Source organism: Lonchura striata, chromosome 6 (genome assembly GCF_050655825.1).
Source record: "Lonchura striata isolate lonStrDom1 chromosome 6, ASM5065582v1, whole genome shotgun sequence".
Taxonomy (NCBI): domain Eukaryota; kingdom Metazoa; phylum Chordata; class Aves; order Passeriformes; family Estrildidae; genus Lonchura; species Lonchura striata.
Genome location: NC_140708.1, coordinates 25,735,075 through 25,755,789, shown reverse-complemented (window position 1 = coordinate 25,755,789; position 20,715 = coordinate 25,735,075). Strand labels below are relative to the sequence as shown.

At 35.5% G+C, this 20,715-nt stretch overlaps 1 protein-coding gene across 13 annotated transcripts in view; it reads right to left on the bottom strand.

Annotated features, from left to right (window-relative positions):
• Positions 1 to 3,833: 3,833 nt before the first annotated feature.
• Positions 3,834 to 20,715, bottom strand: part of CPEB3 (cytoplasmic polyadenylation element binding protein 3) — a 76,328-nt gene continuing 59,446 nt past the window's right edge. For all 13 annotated transcript variants that reach the window (XM_021536466.3, XM_021536476.3, XM_021536471.4 and 10 more), the window contains 4 exons: positions 10,807 to 10,925; positions 9,393 to 9,507; positions 6,517 to 6,698; positions 3,834 to 4,117 (listed from right to left, as the gene is read on the bottom strand). In XM_021536466.3, the coding sequence (XP_021392141.1) occupies positions 3,890 to 4,117; positions 6,517 to 6,698; positions 9,393 to 9,507; positions 10,807 to 10,925 (644 nt within the window). In that variant the 3' untranslated portion in view covers positions 3,834 to 3,889. The remainder of the gene's footprint in view (positions 4,118 to 6,516; positions 6,699 to 9,392; positions 9,508 to 10,806; positions 10,926 to 20,715) is intronic.

Below are 20,715 nucleotides of genomic sequence, written 5' to 3'. Positions count from 1 at the left end.
GAAATGCTGTGGGCACTGACAGTCTGCTCCACGCTGCCACTGAGAAACGCATGCAGAGAGGGACTTGTGCAGGAAAGGGGCAATTTCGTTAAATAAATAACACGGTGGCAAAATACAATGAAGAATATATATTTTAGGAGGTTCAATCTAAAGCTATTGAAAAGAGAGTTTATTGAGTTCATGACAAGAAAAGTAATGAAGAATTATGCTGAATGGGCAGGGTCAAAAACCCATTGTTCAATAGATTTAGTTCCTTATAACGGCAATAGTATTTCATCAACACTGGTGGTGTATAAATCTAGACAGCGAACTGGTACTGTGACATCCCTATTATCTCCCTAAATCATTTTGATAAAGGAAAAGGCTTTTCAAAATATCACGTTTTTTCTGCTTCATTCTGTCATTTTATTGCCCAATTCTTTGTTACAATTTTCCAATCACTTTACATAACCAACCATTTTCATCATTGCCACACTATTGTAAACCACATCAGCAAGTTAATACATAAAGCTTTGCATTTCAAAAAACTAGACACTTTAGTAACAATATTACAAAGATTTTAGCTTCAAAAATAACTGAAAATGAAAAAAATAAACTTTTAAAGAATCAGCATCATAAAATTAATTTATTCCAAGTAAAAATACAAAATAATATTAATGACATTGACCAGATATGAAAGTCTCTCCCAGAAACAACTATATTAATGGTTGAGAAAGCACTCCTTAAAGAAAATACGAAATAAAAATGAAAAATATGTAAATATGTTTAATTTTTTTCTTAGCAAAAAATCTTTCTAAAAATAACAATGAAAATTTGTCTCAGTACAAAGGCTACATTACTATTGAAAAAATACCAGCATGAAGAAAAGGTACATATTTGACAGTAGAAAAATGATTTTAGTGAATCACAATGTCTAAAGTCTGCAATGAAAATAAATCTGCAATAAAGATTTATGCCTTTTTTCTTTTCATTTTTCTTTTTTTTTATACAAACAGTACAAACAGTATTGCACATAACAACAAATAGTCGAGGTTAGGTTAGCCTTCAAAAAAATCGACTAGTTCAAGTCTCACATCAGAAAAGGCCACAATAGGACCTGTTGTACCCAGGGGCTTCTTAGTCAAGTTGCAGTTCAGAACTCCATATTTTAAAAAATAACTTTTTTTTGAAGGACCCTCTTTTAATATAACATATTAACAACTCAGGGGCACATTCATTTACAAAACAAAAGGGAGCATGTCATAATTTAATAAACTAAAAAAAGTTCTCTTTAAAAAAATACAAACAGAAGAACTCTCACAATTCTGGTCAGTCGTGCATAATCACACTTGATTATAAATATACAAATTAAGGGAAAATATTTTTTCACCTTCTATTCACAACTTTCAGCACCAAATGGAGTTTGTGTTTACACCTGTTCTTTATGATGACTTTGTTTCAGATTTAATCCCACATTATGCTATATTGTACATCTTCCAGCTTCTCTCGCTCTCTTTCTCTCTGGGAGTATTTTTCTACATGAAAGAGGGGTATTTCTTCAAAAAGGTTTACTTTCACATAATTAGGTAGACTTCTGTAGGTTAGCTATGATCTTTAATATTACAGTTATAAAGCTCTAACTTCTTCATTTTCAAAAAAACTCAAATAAGCATGAAAAAAATAAAGTTACCCATCTGTTAAATCATTTTTCTTGCAGAATTAAATTAATATATATTTTTCTGAATAAACTTACTTAGAAAATATCATTTTCTTTCCTATATTTCAAAATTGAGGTATTGCAAAAGATCATGTCAGTCAGAAAGCATGCCTTTTTCTTTAAAAAAAATCATCAGCCAACTGTTGAAAACTGTCTAGATACAAAAAGTAGTGCATAACAAAATGTCTTGTACAGATGAAAAAAAACAGAAAAGACACCTGGGCTGGGAAAAGCAATATCACAAAACCGCCCAGAAGTAACTTCAAAAGGGATAATTATAATAAGCATTTTAAACCAGTAAAAAACTATTTTTTCTTTTTTTTTTCTCCAAAAACAGAAAAAATCCTTTCAAAGCCAATACTTGCAACTAAACATTGGGAAAACCAACTTACTAAATTAGACACAAAGAAGGACATCACAACAAACAAAACCCAGAACATTTAAATCTACTATGCGGTGTCATATCCAGTCAGATTGTCCCCAGAACTGCAAAAACAAAGGAGGAAAAAGAAAAAAAAAATAGTGTACACATTCTCACAATCATTAGTATACCAAGTGTGTTTATATTTATATGCTATCTGCAGCCCCATAGTTCATGCTAAAAAAATGTCCACTGTGTTAGCAGGTCTTAATTGTATTCAAGCTTCACAGGATACATCCAGGGATTAGAGAGATAACGCCACATCCACAGAGCAGACATCTCATGTTACTTTAATATGTAGACATTTCTTTAGCACCACTGTGTTTCCTAACTTCCTTAAATGTGCCTAGGTTAGTAGTTTGACAGACTATCTAATCGGTAGTGTATGTACGCCAGCATGAGCTCTTTGGTTTTCTGGACAAGGTCTGCAGCTACGTAAATGATGCAAGCATTAGGAAAGATTGTAATTAAGAGCTCATTTCTGTTTATGTACCTGTTATGAACTGTCAAAAATGTGTTAATGTCAGATACAGAGGCTTTAACAGTTAAGTTTGATCACAGTACTAGACATAATCACTTTACTATATAAAATAAATTGCACAATATATAACAGAGCACCGCAAAGTACTTCATCTACCATCCACAAATTTTTTTTTAAGAATATCCTACAGCTAGTTTTTATATTTGTTGTAATATAGATCATTCTGTAATGGGCTGATCCTAATTTCAGAAGCATTACATTTACTGAGGCATGCCTTCCTCCAGTCAGTAATCAATTTTTTTTGTTACTGAGCATTTTGTAGCCTACGTAGATTCATAATTTGTGCATTGTGGGAAGGTTTTATATTAGACATATATAAAATTTATTGCATGCAGCAACCTGATTAAGTAAACATGCAGTCAAAAAATATTGACCTTCCTTGGAAGCTTTTCTGTATGCTATACTGATCTCCTTTCAGCAGCCATCACTATTTTAATCACATATTCATTTTTAATTGATACCCTAGCCTGAATAGAGTATTATGGTATTAGTAATACCATTTTAATAGCAGCAAAAGCTATTGCAGCATACATTTACATAACACTAAAAGACCTAACAGAACAAAACAAAAAAACCCAACAAAACAGAACAAACAAACAAAAAAAACCCTCAGCAAAATAAAAGAAAAAAGTCTGATCCAGCTTATGAGGTATCATCCTTACAAGTCAAAATCGAGAGCAACTAAAGGCTTATTTTCTTTAAGGGTTATTACTATTCTAAATGACCCAAACTAATGATTGCTGAATATCTGTTTAAGTTTTTGCTACATCTGCCACCTACTCGTGAATATTACCTTTGGTAAGTCATCTGCTAGGGGCAAGTCTAAATTTCTGAAAATAAGTGCATGCTCCAGTTTAAAAATAAAAATAATTATAATTACAATAAAAAAATCTTTATCACATACGCATCAGCCTAGTGAAGACTGATGAGAATGGCAGTCTACATAATGTCACTAGTGACAAGTCTTGTGTAGGAAATTAAGGTACCAAGCAGATGTTTGTGTGAATCAAAGTGCAAAATCAGTACAGTTACACTCTGCCGGTTTGTATTATACTGGACACTGAGTTCAGTAATGTGACTGTAAATAATAATAATAGTAATAAAAAGACCCATATCTTCATTAAAGTCGAGGACGAATGCACAGATTTCCAGAACACTAAGCCCTGAGGCAGCGCTCTCTTTTCACTCAATTTTATTTACTCCAGTACTTCTTGCTGGGTGCAGCCGGGGTTCAGCTCCAGCGGAACGGGACGTGGCGGGGTCGGTCACCTCCCTCCTTTACCAGTGGTTTGTGGAACTCCCGCCCAGCACGAGAGTGTATGCTGGCCCAGCAGTATTCACAGTAATACTGCAAACAGGTAACATTGGCACAAAAGAACGGAGCAAATTTTCCACCACAGCGAGTGCCCTGGCATTCATCACACATCTGATCATCCAGCACATATGGCTTCACTTCCACCTGCACCAAGGACAAGAAAACAACTGTAAGAATGTTTCATAGTTTTGCTAAGCGACAACACAAACCCCAATATTTTAATTTTTTCTGTTTCTTCTGACGGGTTTCAGCTGATGCAGTATTAATCCAAGAGGCTGGCAGTTAAATTTTCATACCATGCGCTTTACCCATCAGAAAATATCAAGAAAGAAGGGTGTGCTTTTGTAACTATTCAACATTCCTTAGAAAAGCAGGACTGATGCATGATTAGGCACTTGCAATAATGCTATTACAGACATTGAATATGTTCCTATGAATTGTGCCTACTTATTTAAACTGAGTGTTCATTCAGTACAGGGAAATCATCAGTTCATGCATGTCTAATTCTTATGGCTCTCTGATGCTATTTATTAAGTGGTTTAAGTACAATCAACTGCACTAGAAAAGATAGAAAAATTAAAGTATACATGTGCTAGCAAGTGCTAGTCCAGCACAATTTGTATATTGCAAGGAAAACCTGAGCCTAGTAACAACACTTAAATACACAGAGGTTTAAAGAAACATAGAATAAAATGTTAAGCTGAAAGACAAGAAACATTCTACAAAATAGCTTTATGCTGAATTTACTTCAGCTTATCCTGATCACACTTCAATAAATGTTACTCCTTTGAAATAAAGCTTCTATACTAAGTTGTATTTCTTGCCTAAGGAACAGCTTGGGCTGCCAATCTATTTTTTTTAATTACACCCTGCTACTAGTATTGCATGGAACAAGTCTGAATAACTGCCATTTTGCATATCAGATGCCATATCACTAAAATTAGAAGCATCATGTAAAATAAAACAGCGCTGTCTCAAATGATATTGGAAGAAAGCAGGTCCAATGTCCAGCACAGCTCTAGATCCCCACCTACTCAAATTTCCCAAGCATGAATTGTGAAGGTCTCAAATGTAGTCTCTTTCTATCTCTCTCTGTCTCATCTCTTCTTGTATTGGTTACTAGTGAAATAATTTTAAGAAAGTTGGCTGTGCCATTCAGGGATTTGAATCTATTAGATTAAAATTTAAGAACATATCAAGAGACTTCATACTTCTTCAAACTCACACATAAATCTATTTTTAAAATAGATAAAAGATAACTAAATAAATTATCAGTCCACCAAATGAAAAAGAACATACTGATGAAAAAAATTACTAGCTAGTGACCTTTTGTGGCTTTAGCCTAAAGCTTAGAAAGTACCCTTTAGCAAGCATGGCTGATGTATAAATCTCAAAGGGTTCAACATGTGATTAATACTCCAAAAGTAATCTTCTTAATCTCTCTGAAAGATTTTTCAGAATCTAATGGACAAGAAATGTTTAGGAATAGCCTTGTCATAGTTAATGTAATATGGTGCAAAGCACCATACACAAATTGTTTGAGGAATTGTAACTCCATGACCTTCTTGAAACTGAGAAAAAGTACAATTCAGATTTGTAAGGATAAAGTCAAAATAGTTTGAACTTTGCAGCTGTGTAGCTTTATATGCATATTACACATAATAGACACACCCAGTACCTGTTAAACTGACTTCTGGAGAAACCATTTACACCAGATTAAGGAGAAAACAAACCATCCCTATCAGAAAAATACATAGCAGCAGTCCATGCCATGTGTCCTTTTGAATAATTCTAAATGCAGAGCCCTCAAAGTATGGATGTTGTTTGTATGTGTAATCAAGAGGTGAAGACAGAAGCTCTAAAGGAAAAAAAAATCTGGATAGTAAGTAATGCTTTCTTTTAATGTGTTCAAGTCAAATTTCAGTGAATTCTGTAACTTTACTCCATATTTGAAAAGCCCTTTAGAGATTTCACATGGACTGAAAAAAATAATCTCATTTCTCCCCCTACTGCCCATCAAGCATCTCTTGGCATTTGGCTTTAGTTAAATAATTCTGAAGACTTTTGAGGTCAGCATTACCTATTTTAATTGCTATAAACCTGTTCTTTAAGGACCTCAGCTCTAGACATACACTGCTGACAGAAAATGGCCTAATAATAGCAAAACTGTCAGAAGCTACACAAGTAGTCACTAAACTAAACTAAAAGCACAATGAACAAACAACTAAAGGAAGAAAAAGAAGCTGGGAAATGCTATGGAATTTCACCCATGGAATTCAAAAGAGAACTAAGGACAAATGAGCTTACAATCAACTATTTTCTGGGTTTAGCACTAAACAGTTATTTAAGATGTTTAAAGTATTTTTTCACTCTGCTTTAGATGCTTAAATAAGCTTTCAAAAAATTGACAAATGTCATCTGAAAAACAGAACTTACACTTCTGTTCAGAGCTTACCTTGTGTTCCAACACAATGCTAATAAAGATTTATTAAATACCTGTACAGTCTGGTAACAACCATTGTGCTCCATGCTGTTTTACTTACCCGTTTATCAATGTCATTGTGTTGGAGCTGGACAAAGCGAGCACTGATAGCAGCAATATAGCTCTGCTGATTGGAGAAAGCCACTCTGCCAGCACCTTTTGGGTACTTCAGCTCTGGGTCTGTATCAATGCCAGCATAGCAGACACCTCCATATAAACGGTCCATAATCATTGCCAATTCAACTGCAAGAAGTCAATTGTTAAATATAATAGATTTAACATAAATCATGGTGTTGCACTTGGATGGTTGCATTTTAAAAAGCACCATTTGCCTTATCAGATGTGTCTTCCAAAGTCTAAAATTCCAAAGTAAAACACAGATTCAATCAACCTTACATGAATTATAGTAAACTATAAAGGCAAAAACCAGAATCTGTAAAAAGTTGATGTAGCTGAAGTGAGGAAAAAAAAATACAGACTTATTCTGTTAAAATAGGTATCAGATGAACAAGAATTTACAATATTGCATATTAAAGCTCAGATACTTGGTACACTTTTTAATGTTACTGTACATGTAAGATCACATAGGAATATTCCTGTTTGTAGAATCTGATATTTTGCCCTAAGTACTAAGGTTCAAAAGATCAAATATGTGTTTCACATTTGAAACAAAAACGTGTGAAACATCCAAAGTTCCTGCAGCTAAAGCAATCCTACATTATAGATGCAATTTAAAAAGGGTATTTTGGTAGAACATTATCTTGGTTGTGGATTTTTGAAATGGATTTTGCTTTTTATATTATTAACAATAACTCTAAAGAAGTTACAAATATCACTCATAAAGTCAGACAGTTAAGTGCATGGCTGAGGAACATACAGAAGGAAAGTTAAGGGAAAGAACTGAAGGAAGTAGTAAAGAGGCTGAAGGAAACAGGGAAGAGCCATTTAAATTGTGCAAGGTTATATGGCCACTGAGCCAAGCTCTCTGTAAAACCTCATAGGCCAACAAATGTATCAGATGGACAATGCAAGAACTGAGACCTGTGCAGGCCCTGCCAAGTCAGCCATTTTATAGTGTCTGACTAATGTGTGAAAACACTTTCTGTAGCAAGTCACCATTTAACTACCCAAAATAAAATTTAAACTCACAAATACAAAACATTTAAATTCCCATAGTTGTCCCAAAATTCTCATTAGTAAATTCACTAAAAATATGTGTTTGTATAAATCTGTGTGCAGGTAAGACCATATGCTAATTTGTTCATTTGCAACAAGCAAACCAATATCTGACTCATTCTACCAAACAGGTAATACTTTTGCTCCAAGAAGTAAGGAAAAACTACCAGCATCATGTAATGATAAATAGATTCTTCTGCTTTCTAACTATTTGGAATCATCACTTGGGTAGTGGTCTCACAAAGTGACAGTACAGAATAAACATCATGAACACAATTACAATAGTAGCTCCACTAAGTCACTCTTGCCAACAGAGAAAGAATATATAGGATTTCAGGGCAAAGAAACCAGGCAGTGCTCAAATATCTTAGGAAGAACTTCTGTATCTGATCTTTAAAGCTGCAAACAAGAAGAAATTGAAACTGTTTGTCTGCTTTGGAGAAGTTACCTATTTAAAGGCATCGTTTTTCAAATGTAATGCATTTCAAATGTGATCCGTGACAGGCCAAATGGCACACAGTTTTATAAAGGCAGTCATTAGGAATGAGCTAATGTTTAATTGTTACTATTTACATAATTACTACCTTACAGTTGGCATTATTTTAAGATGATGAGGAAAGTGAAAACTGCCAAGAAATCTAGAATAAGAGAAATCTTACTGTCAGCAATGGCTGGGGGATGTTGGTAGAGTTTGCCAAAAGACTCAGGATCAGGCACAATATAAAGTGAGAAGCTGAAGTTCCAGTGGGCTGGAAAGTGGCTGCTGAAGGAAACTGAGGCTACAAGGAAAGTCTTTCTTCCAGACAGTGACTGAGAGGCCTTATCTACTACAGTTTTCCAGGATTAGGATTAGGGTTGAGCCGATAAGACAAACCATGCAGCTGCCTTGGAGTGAGGATGGAAAGGGAGTATAAACAGAAGTGAGGGCTGCCAAAAGATCTGGCTAGGAGAAATGTTTTAAATTACTTCATGACTCTGTCATTGGCTCACCAAAAATGTCAGGATTTAGAAGAAAGGAATTTGGGTTGAGCTACAATTGGGAGCAGTCCTCAAATGGGGCCTTCAAAATGAGGACTGCCAGGAGTCCTGGGCTGGGATAAATCTTTCCTCTGGCCAAAACCTAAGGAGTCTTGTCTATGGCTCTGCAAATAAAAGTGAAGAAAAAGAGCTGAGGGTGAAGAAAAAAAATTGAGGGAAGGAAGCTACATTAGGAGTAAGTCTGAAAAATGCTCTTTCACGTGAGGCCACCAAGAGACCTCTGGTGGGAGAAAATTTTCTTCGGGACAATAGTTGAGAGGCCATATCCATAGCTCCATGGAAGAATTAAGGTAATGGCTGAATAAAAGGGAACAGAAATCACAGGGCTGAGGTTGGAATTGGTTTGGAAAGGGTGTGGGAGAAGGGTCTGGTCTTTGTCTTCTAGTTAAAGGATAGGGAAACCTGTCGGTGGCCCAGCAAACAAATCAGGGCTCAGATTAAGACGGTCTACATTACAAAAAAAACCAGCCAAGATCTAGGATATTATGCAAAGCCAGGGAAAGCTCTTTCTACTGGCAATCCTAATTAGTAACCTTATTTAAAAGATAAAAAAACTGTCACCGTTTGTATTTTGTAAAAATGAAGATACTCCTTGTCTTAGAAAGCAAGCTGTGATTTTTGGGAAACACAAAGTCCATTTTCTGATCTTTTATAGATGCTGTTTCTCTTTCCTCATCTTTTCTGCTTAGTCTGCTACATGTCCTACATTTTTCTTCTACTCACCAGCTCGGAGAGGCCGTGGAACTCCTCCCACAAAGATTGTTTTTCTTGGATCCAGTGGCTGAGACCCATCCATCACAAAGTCACTGTCACTTAGGTTCCAAGGTCGAATTTGCACCTGTATTAAGGATCATTTTTAGCAGAGGAACTTGGCCACTTAACTAAAATTAAGAAAAACATGTAAAATCTTCCTACAATTAAAAACAAAATCTGAACTTTTCAAAAGCAGTAAGTTGGTTTTATAAGAATGAAGACAATTTGAGAATGTGTGTTATTGAAGTATCTGAAAGAAGGGGGACAACTCATTTATCACCTCTAGAGGCCAGGCTTGAGTTAAGTGTCCTCATGACAAACTCCAACGCTCATTAATTCTCTGCCCCTAATCGCTATCATAGGAAGAAACCTGTGAAAGGAAGTTTTCAGAACATTTTACCATGTATGTAGAATTACAGCTGCAGTTTGGGCTTTTGGCTTTCCTGAAATCACATACAGTAATCCATAAATTTAAAAGCACTGATAGGAGCTGATAAAATTACTTTCCGTGCTTGGATACGAAAGGAATTTGTATAATACGTGAATGCCTATTTCTATTGAGCAGCAAGCAACACAGCTGATAAGAAATCTTCAGATTAAACAGAAAAAAACTGCTCAGAAGTTATTTAGATAAAGCTGTTCATTAATCTATTTTTTTGATCCTAGGAATCACACAAGCCTGCTCACTGTGCTGCAATCCTGGGTTGTTCATTCAACTCTGCAAGATTTTTAATAGTACTTTTAAAAGGCAGCATATTTTTTATCTTATTTGCCTGCAGTTTTCACCTCATTTGTATATCTCCATAGGCACAAAAAAGGACCAGCATTAAGGAATGCTAGAGATGTGTACAATAAAAACAGGCTACCATCTTCTATTCTGCTACAGCTGTCTGCAACAGTTGATTTTACCCCATAGTTTCTATAAGGCAAATGAGGCCTAAATTATAAATTTATTAGCTATTGAATGCATAAAAATAATAATTAAAAAACCTAACAAAATACAGGGGATATTTGATGCTATCTAGATTTTGATTTGGCAGGGTTAAGTTTCTTCATCACATAAGGTTTTCTTTTCTCTCAAATCAAATAGATGAAAAATTACCATTCCATTGTTTTACAGCTAACACTGTAAAAGGCACACATTCCTCAAGCATACCAAGAGTACCAAATATAAAAGTTAATTGAACATGTCATTTATCAGAAAAACACAAATTTTAAAGCCATGGTATGCTGATACAGGAAGTCAAGTCAACGTAACAGCAAGGTCAGAAACAGGGAGTGACAAGTAATTAACTCTAAGTATTGTTTATTTATTTATGAGCTGAAAAGAGTAACAGCAAATGGGTTAGCAACCAGCATAACTGTTATGGCATAAGCTGCTTACTGGTTTATCCTTGATTGTGGGACTTGACACACATAGGTAAAGTTTTCCATCTTCTTCCAGACAGGCATCTATCAGAGCTTGTACAGAACTTTCTTCCTGGAACAGCAGAAAGGCGTAGCCTTGGAAAGGATAAGGGCACAAGAAAGAAAAGCAACAGATCAATTTATAGAACATTTTTAAACAAACAAACCAGAGAAATGGGTAAAATATACAAATTACAAATAACTGTTGAGGTTGGTAGTTTGTTTCCATAAATTAAATTCACCCCCTCATTACAGATCCCCATGGTACTGATTTCAGAATAGAGACGAGTATTTACTGCATCTGAGGATGCTTATTTGATTAATTAATTATTCTGAGCAGTGAGAATATAGGCTGGTGAATGAGGGTTTCTATTATCCAACAACTGTATTGGGCTATTTATCAGTGGTATCTACCGGTATCAGTGATTAACATTTTACAATGGAGGCACAAAATATGTACTTACTATATGCAATTAATAAAGTCTAGAAGAGGGCTAAGAAAGTGGATAGATAAACAGGAAACTATTCTATGCATACACGCCTAAATATGATAAAATTGTTCACTAAAAACAGTAAAGCCCAGTGAAAAAGAACAACATGCTTTGTGCTTTACTATTAATAAAAGACCTGCTGTTGTTACTTGTATTTAAATAAAGCAGTTCAAAATAAAGAAGAAAGTCTACTAAAATTCATGTCAACTAAAGTCTAAATTCAAGTCTACTAAATTTCATGTCATTCAGAATTTTAGGACTTTAGATTAGCCAGTAAACCTAAGTGAGTAGCACTCAGTGCTTTGCTGAATGCAGCTGCCAAAAAAACTTTCTTGAGTTCTATTTAATGTTGTTAAATCTACATGAAGAGCTGACCCAAGCAGCCCATGCTTCTGCTACCTGAGAAGTGAAACTAATACAGCACTCTGCACTCAGCAAAGCCAGGTAACTACAGGCTGCTGGATCACTGCAGCTGCCTGGCCAAGAGGACTCCCATGGAGCAGGCACTGCTTCTCTGCTCCACACTCACTACAGCACAGCTTTCTCAATGCGAACATGTTGGGTGTGACCTTTGTCATTTGCCACTTTTGTGTCTTTTTTGGGGGGGGTTTCTAGATCATTGTGAGGGGTTACACGTATGGTAGATGGTGTTGATCGCTCTTTGGGGGTACAGTAGATGATATGATCATAATTTCCCCAAACAGTTAAAATTAACCAAACAGTTAAAATTAACCAAACACGAAATGTTTTTGTTATTTTTCTCTGGTTGCTAGATTAGAAGAGTAGTCCAAGCTGGTGCAGTTTCAGTTTTCTAACCTGAGGCTAGAGCCTGCCATGAAGTTCAGTGAGGTAAAAGCTCCTCACTTCTTTAGACCTCTGTGAATAAACCATTCTCCTGGATCCACCAAAGACACAGAGGCCGTTTACAGAGCAGCCTTGTGCTAACCTAGAATAGCAGGAGGCTGGACTAGCATGACATGATGTCCAGCACTACTTCAACACCTGGGAACTGCACATCTATTCCAATCACTTAAGGATTTCTGGTACTGAAGAGTAACAAAGATTACATGAAAATGAAAAATAAAGAACAGAACTTCAGATAATATTAGGATCATAGAAGTTGATATGGTCAAGAAAGATACCTGCCAAAGTTAAAGGTATTTTTACTCATTTTCTAGAAGCACATAGGCATGCAGAAACCTTAAATTCAGAAGGGTGCAGCTTTTCTCCATGAGCAGTTCTAGGCATTGTTACTACTGAAGACTTACCCTCTTCATCACAATGCCACTGTTCAGAGCTGCATCTACTTGTTTATCTAGGAAAACATGTACTTCCATGGATGCACCTCATTGATTGGAACTGTCTAGCAGAAAATGCACTTTGAATTCAGGCTCCACTATAAAAAAATAAATTGGACAATACCTATGCCAAAATTGGCATTGAATAAAGAATTATCACACACTAGGTGCAATTTAGCAAATGCTGAAAGTTGCTTCAAATTCCCCAGCATCATGTGCTTTAGTAGGTTCTCCTATCCATGCTTCACAAATATTGTATCACTTTAAAAAGCATCAATTTTTTCCCAAGAAGTGAAAGATTTGATAAACCTCAAAATTTTAATGCCCTATGGCAGAATTTTGGTAGCACACTGTGGTAGTAGTTTGCAGTCAGACTTCAGCAGTGCTCCTTTCTTACCTCATCTCACATTCCAAAGGTTTCAGGGCTCAAGGGACTGCCCTTGACTCACATTCCATAAAGTAAAAGAAGCAAGATATTTGAGGCCTCAAAAACCAGCAACCTGACTACAGCTGACTGTTCTCTATCCACAGATATTTGGATTCTTGGCAGGGGAGAAGCAATCCAGCTCCTCCTCTGCTGTTGGTACAACACATCACTGAAGTGCTGCCAATAAGCATTGGAATTCTCTGGGAAAAGGCAACAATGTATTTTGGTGTAAGAAAAGTCCCTACAACTTTTCAAAGGGTACAGCAGAGGGAGGATAAGGAGAAAATTAATTTCCCTAGTTTATGAATCCAGCCAAGGAGATCCTTGACCCTGAGCAAGCTCCTTTGTACATGTCCTATTCTGACATCTAAACAGTGACACAATTTCCATATGAAAGGGTAATTTAGTCCAGTTGGTCTAATTTCAGTTAACCTTGCTGAGAATAAACTGAAAAATCTGGCATACTCACTGTGTCCCACAAACTCGAAACAAGGTTGCCACTTGAAATGCAAGATACACTTGGAACTAAATAAAGTTGTCTGGCAAAAGCATTTTTGCCAGCCTAAGCAGTAAAAAAAAAAAAAAAAATAAATCTCTATTTCAATTAATAGCAACATTGGCATATCTCCTCTAATGATGGGAACTTTTCTGTATTACTGAAAGCACAGTTTGTAATAAGACTTCAGTGACCTCCTTCTTCAAAACAAACACACTAGATCGAAAGTGTATTAAGGTGCCTATTCTGCCTTTCTAATAAAGATCTTGATATTCATACTTTATGTTAAAAACTAGCACATTGGTACAAATTACAGGCAGTCATACTGGAGTTTTAGCTAATAGTGCATTATGTATGTATTCTGCCCATCTTTCCTCAACACTATTAACTGAAAAGAATTACTTATTTACCTTTATTACAGCAGAATGTGCATTATATGTATTAGGCATGTGAGAGAAAATAAACTTACTGGCCCTGTAGACACCATTCAAGCCATAGCTGGTAGAGTTTATGAGAAAAGACCTAAAGCAAAATATTTCTCAAGAGTTAAAGAATATCCAGCTTCACGCCTGCCATGGCTGACCAGAAAAGGCCTGACTGCATTTCACAGCATTCATAGAAAGAGCATGTTTACAAAAAGAAAAGGTTTTCTTTTATTCTTCTAAATCTGGTAACATATTCCTTTTACAGCTCCATGGCTAGGCACAGTTTGGTGGAGTAAAAGGAAATCGCTGACTGTGTTTTGTAACCTATGGGGGAAGGCAGGAACAAAGCTTATTAGAATTTTTATACTCTGTTCAGTTTAAGTGATTCATTACAAACATTATGAGAGTAAAGGTTATCTGAACAGTCTCTAGTTATTTAGTGGTACAGGAGGAGTATTTCAGAAAGGTACTGATGGAGTAAAAGTACAGATCTGTCAAATGAAGTCCACAGCAGATTGAGTTTAATCAAGAGATTTTCTTTGGAATTTCAATTAATTGTGAATTAGTTCAATTCTATTATAATACCTGAAGGGTACCATTTTATACTCAACTTGTGAATACTGAATGTAATTAATAATTTAAGTTCCTGCATTTGAGAACAACAGTAGATAAATTGTTGTTCAAATGCATCAACCATGAGCTGAATCTTCTGGTACAAAGCCAGCATTTGGCATGCAAATGTTATATAGCCAACAGGGAAGGATTAACCTATTTCTGGTTCTTAGAATCTGGGCTCTTTTCAAACAAAGTGAAATACTGTAATGAAGAGTTATATATAAGGTCAAAGAGTATTTGAATCTCCATGTCACATGTCTGCATATCATTTATTGATTTAATATGTAATTAATCTGAAATCCATACTTCCCAAAATTCAGCCCATTTGCAAAATCAGACAAAGGAGTCATAATCTAAGGGCCATGTGTTTTCAGCTTTATAACACTGAGGCTGGGTGGCAGAATTAAGAGAATGAAGAGAAGAACTTCCTCTTTACATTGTACATAGCAAGTCAGAAAAGACTTGGGTAGTCACATGCACTGATTTCCTCTGCAAAAGGGAAGGGCAACTTATGCTTGAAACAAACTGAACTACCTTCAAAGCACAACTTTCATCCATTTAGAGTGTCTTTTCTGATGATTTTATAAGCTTCAGATTTACAATAAAATCTAGCATTGACCTCATATTTCTTATAAAAAGTATTTCAATATATAAATCTACCTCATATTATGTAAAAAAAGGAGGCAAAGAAAATTACCGTTCTAGTCTCATTTCTTTAGGGTTATTTTTAGATGGTTGAGATGGCTACCTCAAAGAAGTAAATCTAAATAGATTTAACATTTTCATGAAATATATATTTCACTTTCTTTTTTTCTTTCTTTTTTTACTAGATTTTAAAAATTAGCTTTGAACTGAATTATAGTGGTATTTACTAGAACTTTTAGAATAAAGTTGTTTTAAAATCCCACAGGAAAGGAACATTTAGAAACAGTGTGAACCAAATTTCTAAATCAGTTAATGTGATGACAAAGGTCACTGCTCAAAGTCACCTTAGTAATCTTATTAGAAGATGCTTTGAACATGAATAAAACACATTTTAAAATCTGAAGATGAAACTACTATTAAAAATTAAACTCATTTTTGAAAAATAAAAATCCGAGGTGTTAAAAAAGCTGCAGAGTTTCCTTTAAACATTGCAGTGACATGACTGCATTTTCAAAAAAAAACTTCAAAGGCTTTAAATACTTAAGAAACCTCAAAATAGAAAAGGCTGTAATCTCACTTAGCTACTGCAGAAGAGTGAAATTATGTATTAGTCAGGGCTGCAAATATTAATTTCTTTTAGTCAGTCTAGTTTTATATGGCAGTGTTTGACCCTGTCAGCTGATTCTTTTCTCTTTAAAACAAAGGTGTATAAGAAATAGGAACAGTCTAGAATCTTACAGTGACTCTTCTATTTCTGCACATTTACATTTTTACATGTTTTTCATGAATACCAGACGAAGCCTGGTTGGTGTGATATGTAAGAAATTCCTCATATGCCACATTACAGACAGGTACTAGGGAAGGGTTTGTTTGATTTTAATTAAAGGATTGTACTCTATATCCTCAGTTACACTGAAAAATAATTGGATCCTGAATGTTAACAGCAATAAAATGAAGCATACATGTCAAATGGAAGACAGGAAACATAAGAGAAGTCAGCAATGGAGTGGATCATAGAGAAGAGCTGAATGAAAACTGAGGCTCTGTGTCAGTAGTTCTGTAAAATAAATTGCATGTCTTCATAATTCCAGTCTTAGCATTAAATAGCCCATATCATGAAATCACCAAAAGAATTGAAACTAACACTTAACCCTTACTAATAATGATCTTACCATATCACAAATAACAGAGAAAATAGAAACCTTCTATTTTGTCATAAATATTATGGAACATTTTTCTCCATATCTTCAATATAAGTTGAAGGAGAAAGCCACAGAACCTCTGCTTTCTGGACATGCACTATTTGTGGGACATGGGAGAGGTGCCCCAGTGCTTCCTCAGCAGAAAGGACACCATTTCTCTAGTGCTGTAGTAAATACATAAAGCTAAAGATTTATAGTCTTTTCAGTTCCAAAACATGTCAAAAAGCAGAAAGATTTTCTAGTCATCATTACTTTACTTTCACCACTTATTGATAAAAAAAGCCCCAAATGAACAGTATACATATGCCATCTCAGTTTGTCCTGTTGAAAAAATTCTCCCACCCACCTGTATTAAAAAAGAAAAGACTGAAATAAATTACTTGCATTTTTTGTGTTTTTCTTTTTTTAACCAAAAAGAATATTCCACAGGCATACTAAAGCCTCTCTTTATCTGGCATTTTACTTCTAAACTAGTGTAAAACATTGCAACAGCAAATTTATAGTGTCTCCTCTTTCAAAGGTCACAGCCATTTTCAACATCAGACTTCAGACTGCAACATGATCTATAGCAGCTATAAATCAGAATTAAAGGATATAAAAGCATAAAAGAAAGGCTCTAATATACAATTTGGTTACTGTAGTTGTAAGAGTAGTTACATGGATTTCATATGAGAAAGACTAAATATTTGATGAGGTGGAAACTATCTTTGTGAAATTTACTGAGTCAGCAGCATGAAAAAAAGCATTCAAACTGGTAAGTATATAAAAAACCAACTACATTCAGAATTTAATTTTTAAAATTTTTATTTTCAAGGGCAGTACGCAATGGTGACTGCTCCAGGCAGAGCAGCTCATGGTCATCATCTGGAGGGGGTCAGGTCTGCTGCTGCTTTTACTCTGAACAGATGGCTCAAGAGAGATCTGTTTCCAGTTTGAACAAAACCTGTTACTCTTCTTTGCAAAAAAACCATTTTCCAGTCCTACTCCAACCAATATTACCATGAGAAAATTCTACAGAAATATAAATGCTCTGCTTGATTTCAGGTTCTATTTCAAGCACAGTATCAGCAAGAGGTAAAAAAAAAAAAAAAATCAAAGAAAGAAAGCACTGGTCCAAAAATCCAGGCTAGCTGGATTTCAGTTAGTTTAAATTAAATTTGATATTGGGTTTTACAATAAAAATAGTTTTCACTTTAAATTATATGTTTTTCTTAACAAAGAAAGCAAACAGCACTTGCTGCTTATCCCAAAATATTTGGGACTGTTGTCAAGACCTTCAAAGCAAAGTACTTCAATCAAAAAGAAAAAGACACCCCATGTTATTTGCACAGATGAAACCAGTAACATATTTTATGATTTTTGTATGATTGTAACTCTCCTGTGACCTGTAGAGCATTTCTAAATGCAAAATGCAGAGCTTCAGTACTAAGCTTTGACTTCCCTTCTTTTAATCAAGCAATCAATTAGTCATTTGCTGCTGTGGTGCTGCTAATAACCAGTCTGAATGTTCACTCACATGTGGATTGTTTTCAGGTTCTGGTTTGTTAAAATTTCTTATTTTCGTTGACTGTAAGAAAAACATGCAGCTTGAAAAACCCTCCTTAATAACAGAAGGATTTTTTTCCAAAACTGGATTATGTTGGACAACAAATTCCTCTCAAAACCAAAGAAAACCTAAATCTGTTTCTGGTGAATAAGAGTATGCATGTCCCTGGGAGATCAGATTAGTATATAAAAAAAAAAAACAAAAAAAAAACAAAAAATAAAAATACTGGACTTACCAAATCCTCTAAAAAATTATGTGTTTACGTTTATTATAGGAACTGCCCAACCTCCACTGGCATACAGCTGACTACTGGTTACATGCCTGGTACAATCAGTAGTCAGATACACTGTAGGTCCCAAAACCAGGTAGGATTTGCAGGGTGTGGAGCAGACACAATCTGCCAAGCACAGCACTGAGACAGCTGAGGGAAACAGCAGCTCTGAGCTGCTCCCAGCTTTTGAGACCAGAGACAGACAGAAGCACTACCTTGGGCAGAGGCACCCACAGCCCCTGAAATACACTGCCAGTCTTAACCTCTCATTTGAGAGGACACAAGTATAATTAGGGGTATAACCTTTGATAAATTTATGATGTGTGTATTCCAATGATCTTGCACCAATTTTAGATTACTGCATCATTATTTTAGGGGTAGAATCACCGAAGTGATCCTAAGAACCAAATACATAATTTTATAAATGTAATGCATGTAGGACTTTTAAATAAAAGACTTCTAGTTTTTAATGCATTAAATAATTACAACTGATTGGAGGTGGGAGTAGGGAACAACTTTGTTTTTAGATGACCATGAGAACAATGCATCACCAACTGCAACAACCTCTTCAACATATTTCCATGATTTGAAAGGATAGTTTAGTGCTTCATAAGTTACTAGCAAAACAAGACAGCAAAAGCTATTACAAAGCAAAAAATAATATTAAGTCCTCAACATAAACACCATTCAAAGGACAGCTTTTATCCTGAAGCCCATAATACTTACAGATCAATTAATGTATCTCCATTTATAAAACAAAACAAAAGGTGTCATTTAATAAAAACATTATTGGGGACGGATGAGAGGTACAAAATCTACTTGGGTTTTAGGAGATGTTAATGAGAATAAAACAAATATTTAATTCCTTCCATTTGACAAAAGTGGTCTGCCTACCTCTACAGATAAACATGGAAACCTTTTACGTACTTAGATATGTTCAAATTATTGAAAAAGGGTCAAATGCTTGCAAAAATTGTGGCTTCTTCTATAGCAACCTAGAAATTCTGAAAGAACGTAGGATCTGTTGAAAGCAACATGAAAGCTGGGAGAGAATAATCCTGCAATGCTAGTTGAGAATCACATTTGTTCTGCCTAGGCTTGGATGGCTCAGAAATACTTTTGTATTTTGCCTTACCAGATTCTTGTTTTCCCCTAGAAAAAAGAAGTTGCAAATAACATCATTTTAGAGACAGCAAGCTCCTTGAATGCTCCTAGATACCTGGCACAGCAGTCTCAAAGACAGACATTCAAAAAATCAACATTATCAGTACACCACCAAGAATCCTCAAATATTTAGGACAAGACAGGAAACATTGTTAAGAGCTTAAAAAGGGAGGCTCAAACAAAAGTCACCAAAAGCCTTAAAGAAAATTCTCTGCAAAGCAAGCTAAAGCCACACACCTACAGAGGAGCCCATGAGTGTGTACTGCATTTTGCCACCACACATTTTGTGACTTGCATTGATTTGAGATTATGCTGCCCTGCTGTGGGAAGACACAGGGACTACAAATTACAGACACGGCCTCAGATGTCAGTGGTTACAACAACTCACACTGCACACAGATCCCTGTGTTGGAACATACGTAAACAACATCTAAAAACCCTTCCAGAATCCCTCTTTGCCATACAATGCAATTGTGGATAGGGAATGTCAGGGAATGTCAGTTTCCATTGTAACAAAAATTGTGATGTCTGACTTCAGTTTTTTAAATACCAAAATTGGCTCGGCATTTCATGCTGGACTGTGGTGGTATCGTATTTGATCAGTTAAGCCAAAGCAGGCAGTTTTCTAGAATAGACTGCTGTATTTGCATACAGATACCTTCTTGTGAATATAACTAATGAAATTGGAATGATTCCATACTTTCTCCTTGCAACTGTTCACTCTTGTTCCTCTGGCAGAAACTACAACTGCCACTGCAGTGGCAATGGAATTAACCATGGAAATGGTCTTCATCCATGAAATTAAGATCAGTAAGAAGACTACAACAGTGTTCCCATCTAAACAGTACTTTGGACAGAATCAGAGAGGTTCACACTCTGTCCCACCAACTGTTTCTAAATTAAAGCATGAGAATAATTTCATGTGTACTTTGTGCAACTTTGCTTACACTGTTCTGTTTTTCATGAGCTCTCTCTCATCTTAGTGTGTCCCATATGGAACAGAAGGGACAAATGTGCTTAATCTTATCAGATAACAGCAAAACGAACTGAAGAACAGGGAAAACACAAAAGGATCAGACTGCTGCATCACACATCTGAATCAACTTTTGTAAAGCCAAAGCATTCCTCCCATTCCAATCCCATCCTATCTTCAAGCTCTGCCATGCTTCATTTTCTAACTCTAATTCTTGTCTCTATCCAAATATCAATCTTTCTAAATTAAAAAAAAGGAAAATTTTTGCATAAGTTTTGGCATTTTAAAACACATGGTGCAGTTCTTAGTGATTACTAGAAAAATCATAGTTAT